Source organism: Ciconia boyciana, chromosome 6, assembly GCF_034638445.1.
Source record: "Ciconia boyciana chromosome 6, ASM3463844v1, whole genome shotgun sequence".
NCBI lineage: Eukaryota > Metazoa > Chordata > Aves > Ciconiiformes > Ciconiidae > Ciconia > Ciconia boyciana.
This window is the reverse complement of record NC_132939.1, coordinates 66351668-66368111: the sequence shown is the minus strand read 5'-3', so window position 1 is coordinate 66368111 and position 16444 is coordinate 66351668. Positions and strand designations below refer to the sequence as shown.

The 16444-nt window shown below is 43.4% G+C and overlaps 1 protein-coding gene and 1 non-coding gene across 2 annotated transcripts; one reads left to right on the top strand and one right to left on the bottom strand.

Moving 5' to 3' along the window:
• Nucleotides 1-2074: 2074 nt before the first annotated feature.
• On the bottom strand, nt 2075-2147 carry TRNAK-CUU (transfer RNA lysine (anticodon CUU)). Its single transcript has one exon. It is a non-coding gene; the product is annotated as a tRNA-Lys (tRNA).
• A 101-nt stretch (nt 2148-2248) lies between these two features.
• PSMA3 (proteasome 20S subunit alpha 3) lies at nt 2249-16206 on the top strand. The gene is made up of 11 exons (XM_072866164.1): nt 2249-2379; nt 3651-3733; nt 4887-5010; nt 5887-5988; nt 7399-7472; nt 8062-8134; nt 9093-9158; nt 12773-12819; nt 15300-15367; nt 15512-15576; nt 16018-16206. Exons 1-11 carry the CDS (start codon nt 2359-2361, stop codon nt 16060-16062), a joined length of 768 nt encoding a protein of 255 aa, XP_072722265.1. The 5' UTR covers nt 2249-2358; the 3' UTR covers nt 16063-16206.
• Nucleotides 16207-16444: the final 238 nt, after the last annotated feature.

Sequence of the window (16444 nt, the reverse complement as noted above, 5' to 3'; positions counted from 1 at the left end):
GCCAGAGCCTACCGAGGCATGCTCTTGAGGGAAGAGTTTGCCATCGGCGCAAGTCCCGTGGAGCTGGGAGGGATTACTCGTGTCCGTAAGTAGTTCGCAGTGGGAAGGATATGCAGGGGAGATTAAACTCCTACGGAGCCTGTGTTCGTGGTGGTGCAATGATGTCATTTTCCTGAACTGCATCAGACTGCAGCTGAGGAAATTCAGAATATTCTTAGCCCTTCCCTTTTCAGGGGTATTTCTGTACTGCTGTGTGCTTGTACTCGGGGACCTTTCACAAGCCCGGCATGTTCTGTCACCTCGCCTTCGTTCTGCCTGCTCTTCTCTTCTCCTGTGGGGTTTCTGCATCGCTGAACAGCTTCAACAGCTGCTGTTTCACACTGCACGACCAGAAATCCTAACTCCTATGTTACTGGCAGGTTTAAGCGCAGAGTCCCATGACCCATTAAGGACAGAAACAGCATTCTTATTTCATCAAAGGGATGAGGAAAGACTATTATCTGATTTTCAGAACAACTAGCCCTGGAAAACCCTTAGAGGTCACACCTGAAATGCGTTATCATGTAGAAAGGGATTGGGTTTTTTTTTTTTTCAGCCTAAGTGTTGTAGTTCATCCCTCCCTGGCATGGCAGGGATCCGTGGATCCTCACAGCAGGCAAATTCACAGTGAACTCAAATGTTTTATCAGGAAGGACAGTGACGGACGCAAACCCGTGCAGTAACTGGAGGTCTTTCCTCTGAAGTTCTCGATTCTGGACTGGATGCTGTTCCTGAAGGTTGTTGTTGGCCAAGCAAACAGCTCCAGCCGAGCTGAGCCCTGCTGACAGGAGGAATATTTTGGAATAATCATGAGCACGGCCCATTGCAATCTGCCCAGTGTCCGTGCTGCATCTATGGGAGCTGGTCTCTGAGGAAGGGGGCTTTAAGTCATTCCCCTCATTTCCCTTTTCACAGAATCATAGAATATCTCAAGTTGGAAAGGACTCACAAGGATCATCGAGTCCCACTCCCTGCTCCTTGCAGAACTACCTAAAACTAAATCATATGACTAAGAGCATCATCCTGATGCTCCTTGAACTCTGACAGGCACCACTTCCCTGCGGAGCCTGTTCCAGTGACCAACCACCCCCTTAGTGAAGAACCTTTCCCTAATGTCCACTCTGAACTTCCCCTGATGCAGATTCATTCCATTTCCTCGCGTCCTATCGCTGGTCACCAGAGAGAGGAGATCAGCACCTCGCCCTCCGCTGCCCCCCTTGAGGAAGTTGTAGACTGCAATGAGGTCACCCCTCAGCGATGAGGTCACCCCTCAGCCTTCTCTTCTCCGAGATGAACAAGCCAAGTGACCTCAGCCGCTCCTCCTGTCTTGCCCTCGAGACCTTTCACCATCTTGGTTGCTCTCCTCTGGACGCACTCTAATAGTTTGATGTCCTCCTTATATTGAGGCACCCAAAACTGCACGCAGAACTGGAGGTGGGGCCGCACCAGCGCGGTGTCGAGCGGGACAGTCACCTCCCTCGACTGGCTAGCTATGCTGCGCGTGATGATGCACCCCAGGACATGCTTGGCCCTTCGGGCTGCCAGGGCACGCTGTTGACTCATATTCAACTTGCCATCAACCCACACCCCCAGATCTCTTTCCGCAGGGCTGCTCTCCAGCCTCTTGTCCCCCGATTGGTACGTATAACCAGGATTACCCCAACCTGGAGAATCCTGCACTCGCTCTTGTTAAATTTCATACGGTTGGGGATTGCCCAGCTCTCCAGTCTACCCACCTCTCTCTGTAGGGCCTCTCGCCCCTCGAGGGAGTCCACAGCTCCTCCTGGTTTATTAATGTACATTTGCTTCCTGCATGCAGATCATTTATAAAAACTTTACCTTTTTTTGCTGCAGTATAGCGTTTATTACAGTCACCGCCGACATTACCCAGGCTGTAGCTGCACCAGGGACGTTTCCTTCAGGATCCCTCCGGAGCAGGGGCTCGATTCCCCTCAGCGGCGGAGGCGGCCGGGGCTGAGGCGGCGATTCCCCACGCGCAGCCTTTCAAAAGCGAAGCCGGGGCGCAAAACCGATGCGCCCAACGTGGGGCTCGAACCCACGACCCTGGGATTAAGAGTCCCATGCTCTACCGACTGAGCTAGCCGGGCGCTGTCTCTCGCCACCTGCCCTTCACCATATGACGGGCTGATGTCGGCGCCCCGCCCCGCCAGGCGCTGCCGATTGCGCCCCGCTCTCGGCCGGCGCTGGTTGGCCGGCGCGGGGGCCAATGGGAGCGCGTGTTGTTGGGCTGTCGGGAGCGTGAGCGAGGCCGGGGCGGGAGGGGGGCTCCGTCCGGCTGTGGCTGAGCGCGCCGCCGCCATGAGCTCCATCGGCACCGGGGTGAGTGCGGCCCGACCGCCTGCGGGGCCCCGGCGGCAGCGCGGCCGGCCCGGCCCGGCCCGGCGCGGCGCCGGCGTGGGGTCCGCTTTGTGCCGGCGGCGAGCGGGGCGGGGGGAGGGGGGCGCGGCCCGGGGGCGAGCGGCCGCTGCCTGCGCTCGCCCCCGCCGGGGAAGCGCGGCCGCCGCGGGGGCTGGCGGGGCGCGGGCGGCCCTGTCAGCTCGGCCGCCTCGCTGCAGCCGGGCCCGGGACGGAGCCGCTGCTGAGTCACTGCGGCCCGTTAGGCCGAGGAGCCCCAAGGCGGGGGGGCGGAGCCGCCGGTAGGGGCCCGGGGGGCGGCGGGGGCCGGGGCGGGGGGCGATCGGGTCTCCCCCGGCTCGGGCCGGGGCGTTGCGGGGCTGAAGGCGGCCCGGAGGGGTCTGCCGCCGCTGGAGCGGCCGCGGGGCGAGCCTGTGCTCCGGGCGGGGGGGCCGCTTTGTTCTGCTCCCGGGATTACGGCACGGGTCTCGCACAGGCCCTCCCGGGCTGGCGGAGGACTCGGTGGCCTCGGGCCGGCTGTCACCTTGCGCCTGCCACCTGCGAGGGTGGCTGCTGAGCCGCGGCCTCCTGTCGCCTTCCACGGCTTCGGCACGAATAAGGCAGGGCTGCCGCCGGTCCCTCAGCGGGAGTTCACGGAGCTGCTGCGCTCTCTTGCCTTCGGCCCCGGCCCACAGCTCTGCGCTCAGACGGCGCTCAGGGCCTGCCTATGTGCGTAATATACTTCTAAGCATTTAAAATATATTCCTGTTATTAAATACCTATTTTATTTTCATAGAATCACAGAATGCTTTGGGTTGGAAGGGACCTTTACAGGTCATCTAGTCCAACCCTCCAGCAAGAGCAGGGACATCTTTAACTAGATCAGGTTGCTCAGTGATATAATTTTAAGGGCTTATAATTTTCAAAAATTATAAAATAGATTTAAAAGGCATGCAGAAAGTTCCCATAGGTCTTAAGTATTGCGTAATGCACGTTGATTTCAGACCTACGTGACGCCTGGATTGACAGGATGTGAAGTGTGGGTATGCCCAGCACTGATGCTATGACTTCTTGTAGTTGTTGCTGTTTGCTTGTCGCTGGTCATGCATCTTCTGTAAGAGGGCAGCCTGCTTCTGGTACTTCGTAGCCATCGATGTCACGCGGGTGACAGTCTTGTATTTTTCAATAAATAAAATTATTCTGAAAATACTGGGATATAATTGGTTTTTTTCTGAGTAGTGTTTTTTCTTCCTCAGTATGACCTGTCAGCTTCCACGTTTTCTCCAGATGGCAGAGTATTTCAAGTTGAATATGCTATGAAAGCTGTGGAGAATAGTAGGTAAGATACAAATATCTGCATCTCTATCGATTTCTTGGCCTTTTTTAAAGCAGTGTAATTGGACTAGACAATTGTGATGGCATTGCAGACAAAATTATGTTGTTAAAATTAGTTCTGAGCAACTGTGTCCCTAGGTTCATTTTAGGAGGTTTCAAATTAAGTGTAAAAGTAGTGTAATCACTTTGGCTTGCTAGAAATCACTTTTCACACTTGCTAGAAATCACTTTTGCTTGCTAGAAACTGGTATGTTGTGGAGAATGCAAAGGAAGGCAGTAAACTTAGGTGTGTTAAGGGCAATAAGAATTTTATGCTTTGGGGCAAAATCTGATGGCAGGTCTCATCAATATGTGTAACGTTCTTAGCTGTTATGGTAGTAGAGCTGCTGTAGCAGTATCTAAAAGCCTGTTTTATGGATGTGAATTGAGGCACTGAAAGACTGATGTGCTCAGGGCCTCGTAAATTTATAACTTCATATGCGTTCCTCAGGAAACAGAGAACATCCAAGTTCTGCTAAAGCTCTGTCAGCTTCTCTGAGAGTATCTCTCTTCCCTTGAGTATCTGCAAAGGAATGCTGTAAAGCGAAAATCCCAACTGTGCTCTAGCGGCAGCGAGACGATTGATTAGCAAGGCATGGACTGCATCACCCGCGTGTCTGATTGTAGCCACAGGCTGCCAGATAAGGATCAGTGAAAGTATTCTGTGTAGTGGTTCACGCCATGCTTGGTAACTTATGCCTGATGATGCGCTTTTTGAGGGTTAGAGAAAGAGTTGTTGCATCTCCTAGATCAACAGTGAATTTACCAAAAGGAGAGATGAAACAATCCATGGTTTTCATGTTAGTGCTGTTCAGCTCGGTGATGAGGCAGCGGCTATGCCGTCGCTCCAAACAATGCCACCACCGCATATAGTCTGTCCAAAACTATTTGGGTAGGGACTTTTGGCAGCCCCCTCCTCCTTGGTGTAAGAAAATGTTTGTAGGTTTAGTGAACTTTGGCTTTTTTCCCCCCTTATTGTCTTCAATGCTAAAGTGGAGTTGTAACAAATCTACTGCTGGGGGAAATTATGTCACTGTTTCTCATATTTTGTTAATTCTCTGTTATGTATTTTACACTACGGCTCTGTGTGAGAAGCTTATATTTATCTTGTCTTTCAGTACAGCAATTGGGATAAGATGCAAAGATGGTGTTGTCTTTGGAGTAGAAAAACTAGTTCTGTCCAAGCTTTATGAAGAGGGTTCCAATAAGCGTCTCTTTAATGTCGATCGACATGTTGGAATGGTAAGGTGCTATTTTAGTTTCTCATAATTTGAAGGGGACTCCCCTCAAAAGTAGAAATCTGTGTATCACAGAATCAATACGAAGTAGATTAAGAAAGTAATGTTAATGTTTTTGTGTACATAGTTGGAAATGCCAGTGGATTTTTTTTTTACTGTTTTCTGTAGTTTATTCTTGATTGCACACACATATAGAAGTTAAGTCCAAATTTAAAACAGAATCATAGAATATCTCAAGTTGGAAGGGACCAATAAGGATCATCAAGTCCAGCTCCCAGAAGATTCTCTTCTCAACAGTGTGGGAGTCAGCTGAATTCTGTAAAGACCGGCATATAGATTACTGGCTAATCTGTAATAGTGATGTCGGCATGATATCAAGTAGTTGTTACTGTGTGACAGAAGTGCCTGAAACTATCTGCTGGTGACATTGTCAGTATCAGGCAGAGAGTTGGATTTGCTTCTAATCCAAGTAGTCATAACAAAACAGGAAAAAAAATAGTTTATTGCTGTGGTTGTCTTTTTTGAAGTATTAGATGAAGTACTATAATAAACAATGCTTCATCTATAATGTTAATATTTATAATATGAAGTATTATTTGGGTTAGTGTAGTGGTGGAAAATCATAAGACACTATTTAACATGAAGATAATTTTGGTTATTGACTTTTCCTAGAGAAAAATTTTACGCTGTATTAATATGTAATTATATTAACGTTTTAGGCTTGCTAGCAGATTAATAGCTTGATTGAATTCACTTGTAGTCATACATAGAATTCAGTAAAATCACAGTTAAGTCACATAATTAGACTTTTGTACATCGATTTTATTAATAAATTATTGCAAGGTATGTTTGGCCTAGCTGATGACAATTCTCATTGCAGGCAGTAGCGGGACTTCTGGCAGATGCTCGTTCTTTGGCGGACATAGCTAGAGAAGAGGCTTCTAACTTTAGATCTAACTATGGCTACGATATTCCACTGAAGGTAAGAAATTGGCACAGTTCACTGAGGTTTTCTGGCTTTCTTAGTCTTGACAGGACAACCAGGCAATCAGGCCCAGTCAGCATGGGTTTATGAAAGGCAGGTCCTGCTTGACTAACCTGATCTCCTTCCATGACAAGGTGACCCGCTTAGTCGATGAGGGAAAGGCTGTGGATGTTGTCTACCTAGACTTTAGTAAAGACTTTGACACCATTTCCCACAGCATTCTCCTGGAGAAACTGGCTGCTCATGGCTTCGACGGGTGCACTCTTTGCTGCGCAAAAAACTGGCTGGATGGCCAGGCCCAAAGAGTGGTGGTGAGTGGAGTTAAACCCAGTTGGCGGCTGGTCACAAGCGGTGCTCCCCAGGGCTCTGTGTTGGGGCAGTTCTGTTTAATACCTTTATCAATGATCTGGATGAGGGGATCGAGTGCACCCTCAGTAAGTCTGCAGATGACACCAAGCTGGGCATGAGTGTTGATCTGCTGGTGGGTAGGAAGGCTCTACAGAGGGATCTGGACAGGCTGGATCAATGGGTTGAGGCCAGTTGTACAAGGTTCAACAAGGCCAAGTGCTGGGTCCTGCACTTGGGTCACAACAAACCCATGTAACGCTACAGGCTTGGGGAAATGTGGCCAGAGAGCTGCCTGGCCAAAAGGGACCTGGGGGTGTTGGTCAACAGCTGGCTGAATAGGAGCCAGCAGTGTGCCCAGGTGGCCAAGAAGGCCAATAGCATCCTGGCTTGTATCAGAAACAGTGTGGCCAACAAGACTAGGGAAGTGATTGTCCCCCTGTACTCAGCACTGGTGAGGCCGCACCTCGGATAGCGTCTTCACTTTTGGGCCGCTCACTACAAGAAAAACATTGAGGGGCTGGAGCGTGTCCAGAGAAGGGCAACGAAGCTGGTGAAGGGTCTAGAGCACAGGTCCTGGGAGGAGCAGCTGAGGGAGCTGGGGTTGTTTAGTCTGGAGAAAAGGAGGCTGAGGGGAGACCTTATCGCTCTCTACAACTACCTGAAAGGAGGTTGTAGCGAGGTGGGGGTTGGTCTCTTCTCCCAAGTAACAAGTGATGGGATGAGAGGAAATGGCCTCAAGTTGTGCCAGGGAGGTTTAGATTGGATATTAGGAAAAATTTCTTCACCGAAAGGGTTGTCAAGCGTTGGAACAGGCTGCCCAGGGAAATGGTTGAGGCACCATCCCTGGAGGTATTTAAAAGATGCGTAGATGTGGTGCTTAGGGACATGGTTCAGTGCTGGGCTTGGCAGTGTTAAGTTAATGGTTGGACTTGAGGATCTTAAGGGTCTTTTCCAACCTAAATGATTGATTCTATGACACAGAGAATTAAGTTTTATTACTTGAGGTTTACTTATTTGTGTAAATAAAGTTTTCAATTTTTTTTTTCTTTTTCCGCTTAGCATCTTGCAGACAGAGTGGCTATGTATGTGCATGCATACACGCTATACAGTGCTGTCAGACCGTTTGGTTGCAGGTAAGTCTTTCAAACATATACTATTTGTAAGGATCTTTTGTTTCACAATTGCTGGAACTGTTTAGGTTGTCCAAGGTGTTTTTTTAAACTTGGAATTAGTAACCTATGATTCATCTCATAAACAGATTCCCTTCCCCTTTCTTTTTGTGTGTATGTAAAACCTTAGGTGAAGAATTCGGATTTGTGTAACAGTATGCCAGGCTTCTACATAGATTGCCAGTTTGTCCCTGAATTTTAAAGTTGAAGAGTTGATGATATTAAGTCTGTGACAGTGACGAAAGCAGAACTTCCCTCTACAATCATCCTGCTTGCCCTCTTACCTAAAGAGTAGGGTACAACTACTATGCAGTTCTAGTACAAAGGGACTAATAAACTGAGATCTGCTCTCTAGTTACAGATAAGTCAAATGTTTCTGGCAACTTCTGGGCTGTCATGGTAACACTAAACTGTTCAGACAAATTGCTTAATAGAATGTAGCAGTCGGGAGTTTTGCTCCAAGGAGAATGTAGGAAACCCGAGTTGGTGTAGTCTCTGTAATTCGGTCTGGGTTGGCAGAAGAAATGTTTCTAATTTCACTTTTCCCCTCCAGTTTCATGTTGGGGTCCTATGATGATGATGATGGTGCACAACTATACATGATTGACCCATCAGGAGTTTCATACGTGAGTGTGTCAAAAATATTTCCATCTTGGTATATGTCCTCCTTCTTTTAAAAGAAGTTCCTAGTTAGGAAAATAGTAAGTGCTATTCCAAAAGAGCTGTTCATTTTTTCTCTTTTTGCCTGGGAAGATCTCTGATGAATCACTGCTTAAAATGAACAGAGCTGGTTTTTTGCTTATTTGCATGTCCTTGTGAAATACACATTCTGTATTTCTTAGAAGTACAGTCTCTTAGAAACTAGCTTTAAAGCTTGTCTCAGAAATTTGGGAGTTCATTCCTCCTGGCTATATCCAATGAAAAGTCCCACGCGCTGCCCAAAAAGGGCAAGTATTGTGGTGATACCCCATTCACAAAATACTTCAGGTAAGAGAGGGCTGCTGCTCTGACACTGGCTGCTAACAGCAAGTCAAACCAAGAGAGATACTTCTGTTAATTGTTAGTGCTGCCTCTTCAGCTATGTATTACACACAGGACGATACACACTCATACTGTTGTGATTTTTTTTAAATTTTCTTTCAATATATCCGATACCATAGCTGTTGAAGGAAGGAGAAGTGTGTAATTTTTACGTGCTTACACTTCAATATATTTTCATGGTAGGTGGGTTTGGTTGTTTTTGATCCTGTAGAACTTCTCTAATTCTAGTTTGCTCTTCCATTTACTGTAATAACAATACAAAAATTTTCTATTGCAACAAATTGAGCAGATATGTTTCTGTCCAGAAATACTGAGCTCTTCTGTTTTCTATCAGCAGTGGTAGAACTTAGTCTAGTAATTGGGTTCTATTCAACAATTTGGGAACGTGCCTCGAGAAAGAACAATACCAAGGTTTACTGCCTATCAGCCTCTCGCTATGTGGGTGGGGGGGGGTTGTCATGTGCTAAGTGACAGTAAGAACTGTAGAGGGCTTGGTATTTAATTAAATGTGCATATTTTTTCTTTCCTTTTTTTTTTTTTTAGGGTTATTGGGGCTGTGCCATTGGTAAAGCCAGGCAGGCTGCAAAAACAGAGATAGAAAAACTTCAGGTATGATGTTACAGTTTTGGTGTGCTGTTTCAAGACAAATATTACTAGCTTATTATGTTACCTTTTTGGATGCCTAAAATATATAAAATACAAGAGAAACATATGGAATATTTCCTTGTATGTTCTAGGAGATGTTTTAGCCTCTGTAATGGTAGTATTTCTCAAGTCTTGCCCCTGGGCACAGGTAGCCCGTAGGGAGTGTACATGTTTAAAACAGGAATCATAAACATACACTCCTACGCATGCCAGTGAGCAAAGTTATTGAGTGAATATAAAGGTGTAACTAAGTTTTTAGTTGTGAATGAAAACCTTAGGGCAGCATTGTACAGGGTGGTATATCTATTTTTTTCCAAAGGTTTTAGATGATCCTTTTGTTTAAAAAGTTGAAAAAAGGTGGTCTTGTTAAGGACAGTGAGTGGAACTGCAGAATACTGAATGACCGCTGGAATATTATGACTCTGAAAATGTAATGGAGAAAAATAAAACCCTTGCCAGGTAAGACAGTGTTTCCCAGCTGGCTAGTGTTGAGGTCCTCCCTTTTTTCAAAAGATGTGTTCAAGTAGCTTGTTGCTGACTGTAATATACCTTTCAAAACATCTTTGCGTGTCTGATGAAAAGAACGTTAGTGCTGTGAACACGAGGAAGAGTACAACTCTATGGCACACCATCACTGATACCAAAAAGAGCCGTTTCTCTTCAGCATTTCCTGCTTGTGTAGTACTGTAACTTGTCAGATGTTATGAGGAGGTTCTGTGAGTGCACACTGAGAAGTTGTTTTGTAGCCTTCTGAATGAGCACGCAAACAGTTGGCTGCGTAAAACCAGTCTGTGGAGAGAAGACTACTGAAATGTATGGAAGTGTGCCTTAAGCTGATTTAGAACTATGTTAGAATCCTCAAAGACTTCTGTCCTTCTCTTGTGTTTTAATACCTGACACCCTTGGAATTGGAGACAGTTAATGGGACAAAATCCTGCTCCTGGTCTGTCTCATGTAATTCTTAGTTTATACTCTGCTTGCATCTTATTTATGGTTTCGATCTGCACAAGTACATCACAGCTGTTCATGGAAAGGTTCAGAGTTCATATGGTGGTTATACATTTAAGAATAGTCTGTTTATGGTGCCGTAGCATCATAACTGAAAAATTACAGGAAAAATTACAACGTTCTGAGACTTGCTTCATTCAGTCTTGAATCTGGTCAGGTGCTTGAATACCAAATTAAAAGTCAGAAGCCTACAAGATCATCTGATCTTGATACAGTAATCGTGGCATCTGGGAAATCGTAATTTCAATTTCCATGTGTGCAAATTGGCAGAAAGATAATATGTTGGGTAACATATAATCTACCCTGCAAAAAATTCATTTTCTGTGCAGTGCTGGGATTTTGAAGAACTTCTGTTTTATTGCCCGAGTTTTTGTACAGCTAGTAAGTGTGTGTATCGCTTGAACTTTACAGTAGAGCCTGTAAAATTTAGTACATGGGAACAGTGGTGTGCCATATGGCCTAATTGCCTTTATTTATTTAATGGCTCGTTTGCAGAATGTCTTCAGTAATGCGTATGATCTTGTCACAGCAATGTGAAGCAAGTCCAGTCTTGCATGCCAGTGCTTTTTGTTAAGCGTAGACTGGGCAGGTTTCCAGGTCAGAGTTAATTTTGACAAGATGAATTTGTCAAAACTGAAATGGGAAAAAGACAGAAGTACAAAAGCTTTTGTGGGGTGATACCGCCTACAGTAGCCTGTCAACTAAGATTTGTTCCTGTGGAAGAGATGACTAAGGGTGGAAAGTAAGAGGCAAGCAGGTAGTCAAAACTTTAAACCTGCCTTACAGATACTGCAGAGCAGATCCTGTATTGGGGAGGGGACGTAGTATGCGAAACCCTCTTACGCAGTGGAGGGCGCAAGCAGAAAACACTGCATTGATCACATCGGTTGCATCTTATGCAAATGTCTCATCTCTTCAGCTATGAGAAAACTTGTAGTCATGTGGAGAGTACTTGAATCTCTTGATCTCTTCTACAGTGCTACTTATGCAGCTCCGATGCTACGTACAACTCTTTGATATATGGCCATAGTCGTAATTAACTCCTGTGATAAACTGTTCACAGTGTTTACTCTTATTGTCTGCAGAATTAACATACCTGAGATGGGAAAAGGATAATGGCAAAAAATAAATTTACTTCAGTTTTCTCTCTTGTAAATATGCATGATAGTAGCAGACCTTTGGGTCTTCCTATTTCACTACTAACTTTACATGCATAAATACACATAGTAATTTTAAATATTTCTGTGACACAAGTTATATTTGTACACAGCAGCCAGTGCTGTGTGTGTTATGGATGGAGTGTCACAAATGTAGGGGCTGGGGCGATGGGTCTCCGTCTGTTTAGGAAACTTTGTGGGATGGGACAGTGATGGCATGGCATGTCTGAGCAGGCATGGGCATTTCTTCTCTGCCTATTGCTTCCGTGGGTGTGTGCTTCACCCCAGAAAGTGTTGTGGCTCTCCACATGACCAAAGGACTGTTGTCACCTTAATTCCTTCACCAGTGTCTCAAAACTAGCTTCCATGCTATGGTTTTGAAAACATTTTGAGAAGAGATAGTAAACTATATATAATCAATGGTTTACATTCTGAGCTCAGTGTAAATAATGGGGAAAAAACCCGATAATTTATTTTGAACTTGAAAATCATCTTATGCTAAGGAAGGTGTCAGTAAAATGTGTAATGTATTGGACTGTATTTTGTGACTAATGGCCCACTGGTTTCAATGAATAATGACAGGTGCATTCTTGTGAGTGCAGTATCAAAGGCTGATGTCTACCTGCTTTGTGCAAATGGAACCCTGAGAAAGGAAACGAGGCTAATCTTGTTTCAACCCTCCATTAATGAAATATAGTAGAATATATTAACTACTTCACAGTCCCAGAAGAGTTGACTGGCAAGAGATTTGACCTACAAAACATAAGTTTATTATGTCATGGAAATTGGCATGAGACTTTGTTTTGATTAACTGTGAAACTGTCAGAAGACTGTGATCTAACAGTGAGAAAATATGAAATGAGATGCCGATACCTTGCTCAGGCATGCAGTTGGTTGTTAACACTGGAACAATATTCTCCTCTTAGAGCATTACTTAGAAGTCAAAATTGCTTGCCTAAAATGTTGGTAAGACCAAAAGTATTACTATACTACCTAGAAAGAATATGAATATTATAGGTGAAAATACAGTGCCTCCCCCATATTGTACATGTGGTTACTTTCTGTCAGTTGATCATAAAGCATCCAAGAACAAGTCAAGCTTTTACGACGCTAAGGTTATCTGTTGAGCTTCTAAGCTTCCAGCTGGTGAGTGCTTTAAACTGGGGAAGTTTCCACCTAACAGTTTTTTCATAGAATCTTTCAGTTGTAAACTTCTTCACTGGAAGAATGACTTGCATATAGCAGGCTGAAGACTCATCGTAGAGAATAAATTTGGTTCCAGTCGTAACTTTTTGTCACTTTTATCACTGCTGAACAGTAAGCTCATTAGGCATGTGCGCAGCCACCATGTTCTGGCCTTGTGGAAATGGAAAACAGTATCTTCTCTTAAGCTGTGTATTTTTTTGTCTACAGATGAAGGAAATGACCTGCCGTGATGTTGTTAAAGAGGTTGCGAAAATGTAAGTCTCCAACCTGTTTTTCCAACTCGACAAAAATCCGTACTGGTGAGCTTGCTGTGGTTTCAAACTGAAGCTATTCCTTTTAAATTGGGTACCAGGTTTCATTTCTACTAGATGAGTGCTCATGCTGACTCTAGTATCTTCTGCTATTAATATTTTTTTCTCTTCTTGTGAGGCGGGATATGCTACTCAGCACTGAAAAATGCTGAAGGATGTGAAAAATATGCCTTTTGATCTCATCTGCTACTTTTCATACGTGCAACTTGTAGCAGCAGTGGATTAAAGGTTAAACTGTGTGAATATAATCACTGGTTTAAAAATATATAAACCAGGTGACAGATGGGGGAAACTCCTTGGTGTCCTGATTCTGAAGAAAGAGCTGTACACTTTATTGCGCAGATTGAACAATGTGCTGATGCTTCAGACATGAAGTAGCAGTCCAGAAATGGAGCTGAGGTCTTTGACCCAGCTTTCCTATTTGCCTAAAAAAATACTCAAGTGCTTAGGAAAGAAGCAAAGTGTAACTAACTCTTTGTTTACAGATGTATATAGGGTATAGCTGGTCTCGTTTAAATGATAAAGCTTGGTAACACATGAAAAGACTGGAAATATTTAATTTGCTATTTACTGATGCAGTTTAGGACAACACTGATTCTATCAGTGATAGAATCACCTGTAGTCACTAATACTATCCCACAAACTCTATGTGAGGATAGTGTATTTACAGGGAAAAAAGGTACCATTCAGTAAGTCATGTACTAGCGAGGGGGGGAAAAAAGACACCAGGAAGAGAGAAGACTTTCTGCTAGGTAGAGCATGAATTGGCCAGTAGTATACTATCTTGAAAATACTTAGTGAATTAGTATCTCTTCCAACAAATACACGTATCCTTTCAGGTATCTACAATACTTCATTTTAATGCTTTAGGGACATGTTCTGTGCTTCTCACAAATTTAATAATCTGCAGCTGCAAAACTGTAATCCCCAGCATTTTATGGCTATTGCTTAGAAGGTTATAAAGAAGTAATAAATATGGTTCTATCATTGGTGGTGCAGCATGTGAGCTTATTTCAGAGTTTGTGTCTGAGGCTGTCATGGCAGCAGCTAGAGGAAAGAATTTGTGGGATCTCTGTTCTTAAAACCTAGCAAGGACCTCAAAGCAGTTAAAAAATGGCACAAATAAGGCACGGATTTTCAAATAATGAAAAGACTTCTGTTCTTTAATTCTGCCTCAGCTCAAAAATTAACAGCAGCTCTAGATACAGTTCTGTTTTTCAGCTCAAATTTAGCTCCTTAGTAGCATTTAGCAAGATAGCAAAGATTTTAATCATTTTTTAAACTCTAAAATACTAGCCAGAGTCGAGAGTAATGGTTTCTTCAAGAGCTTGTAATGGTAACTTTGTTGCAAAAGGCTTGTAACCAGCTGAACAGGTAAGAAAGGCCGATAGATCATCTTAGGCAATGATCAGTAAGTCCAGCCTAACAGTGACAGAAGGGTGGCAGAAGAACATAAGCATATAGTGGTATTTCCCTGGACACGAATGTTAACTTCATTGTTTGTATTTGTTCCACAATACTTTTATCAAACTTTAATTGGAAGTACTTAGCATGGGGCTGAAGGCATTCTTCCTTCCTCCACTACCTTCAAGCTTTCTATGTTGGCTGGAAATAGCTGGTATTTTTCAGCTTTTGACTTATTCATGCTTTCTGAAACAAACTAACGAAAACAACCTTCTCAACAAGTGAAGCCACGGGTTATTGTAAGTTCTACTATTGTTTTCAGTGTATGTCTCAACTCAGGGTTGTTATAGTTTGTTCTGCCACTGAGGATTGACTACTATGATGCAGTCAAATCAGTATTGCTATTATAGTGTAACATTTTTATCCCACAGACTAAGGAGTGATTTTACTAGTCTGGATGGTACTGCATATGCTGTAATAGTAGTTTAAAGTTTAAATTCTGTAGTTTAAACTACACTTGTAGTTTAAATTCTGATTATCATCATGTTTGCCATAAGCATGGCAGTCTATATGGAGATCTATGTACAGGCTTCTAATTAGACACAAGATATTACGGTGTTGGGATTTAGTCTTAAGTGTAAACCGAAATAAGATTTACAGGGGAAATATAGGATGCTCCTAACTGTATTAAAACTAATCTAGCAGAAGCAAGCAATGGTGCTGTAGCCTTGGTTCTGCAGTATTTGAATCTTAATGTTTGTTCTAGTTAGGCTAAGTTGAACATCTCAACCTGCATCTTAGCTGTAATCATTTAATGTATTGTTAAACTAGCAATTAAGCCTGGAAAATTCTCTGCTGGTTGTTTTGTGTGTGTGTACGTGGGCAGGGGAGAAAGCATGGGGAGAGCTTCTATTAACTGTAAGAAGAGTACTTCAACAGAAGAAATCTGTGAAAGGAAGAAAATATATTTAGCCTATTGATCAATCTGTTCTAATCTGTACTTTGTCTTTTCCTTCCAGAATCTACATAGTTCACGATGAAGTAAAGGATAAAGCTTTTGAGCTGGAACTCAGCTGGGTTGGAGAAAGTAATGCATTTCTGTAATTTCTATAAACACTACAGAAAATTTATAACTTTCTGTAACTAAAGTAAAACATTGCTTCTTAAATTCACTCTGTATGCCAAGCTCTTTGTGTGAATTCTACTTAAGATGTACTCTTTTTATTGGCAGTAACCAATGGAAAACATGAAATTGTTCCCAAAGACATCAGGGAAGAGGCAGAAAAATATGCCAAGGTAAGGTCTGACTTTGGTGTTGTCTCAGTGCTTCACTTAACAAGTCTAGAGTAGAATACAGTGTAATCCAGGGATAGTTCTTTCTTTCAAAACCAGTGTAATTCAGCAGGCTTGCACAGGTGGCATGTTTCTCCTTCAAAAGTAAATGTATTAACTCTTCAACAGTGGTATAAGTGAGTAAGTCATGTTGCCTAGAACTGTTTTCAAAGATAACCAGCTGGAGAAAGCTAGACTTCCAGCATTTAACAGCTTTGCTTTTGTTCTAAAAGTAATGATGGTGCTCAGTATTACCTCCTAAAGATATGAACTAGCCTGCTGAATACAAGGCTTTGGACAGATTGAGAGGATTGTGAAGCTACAGCAAAATCGTTTTGCTTATTATAGGCTGAATTATAAAACAACTGTGAAACTATTTTTTAATTAACCTTTTTTTTCAAACAGGAATCTTTGAAAGAGGAAGATGAGTCAGACGATGACAATATGTAACACATTGTTACTTCAAGACAAGTTCAACTTTTCTTAACTTACAACAGGTTTGTTTATAATGTATTAAGCATGGAATGCTATCGTGTACTTGTTGGAAGAAACTGAGTGACCAACTTGCACTAATAAATTTTTCATTTTACTGTCTGTTAGCTTTTCTTTCAAGAGTATAGGCCAGCATCATCAAGAAGCAACTGTACTCTGTATCAAAACAGACACTAAGAAGGAAAGATACTATCAGGCTGGTCTTGCTTCTTCTTACTACAGTACTCTTTCAGCCAGGCTAGGTACAGAAAAACAATCTGCTTAGAAATTTGGCAAGTCTCTTCTTTATACTGCATAGTTTAATATTAGAAACGAGTACTTGGTTATTCCTTGATTAACC

Bases quoted from the DNA above. Each gene is read 5' to 3' on its own strand.
- PSMA3 (XM_072866164.1), top strand. From the start codon at position 2,359: ATGAGCTCCATCGGCACCGGG. The intron at 3,734-4,886 runs GTAAGATACAAA...CTTGTCTTTCAG, and splicing joins AAAGCTGTGGAGAATAGTAG to TACAGCAATTGGGATAAGAT. The intron at 5,989-7,398 runs GTAAGAAATTGG...TTTTCCGCTTAG, and splicing joins GCTACGATATTCCACTGAAG to CATCTTGCAGACAGAGTGGC.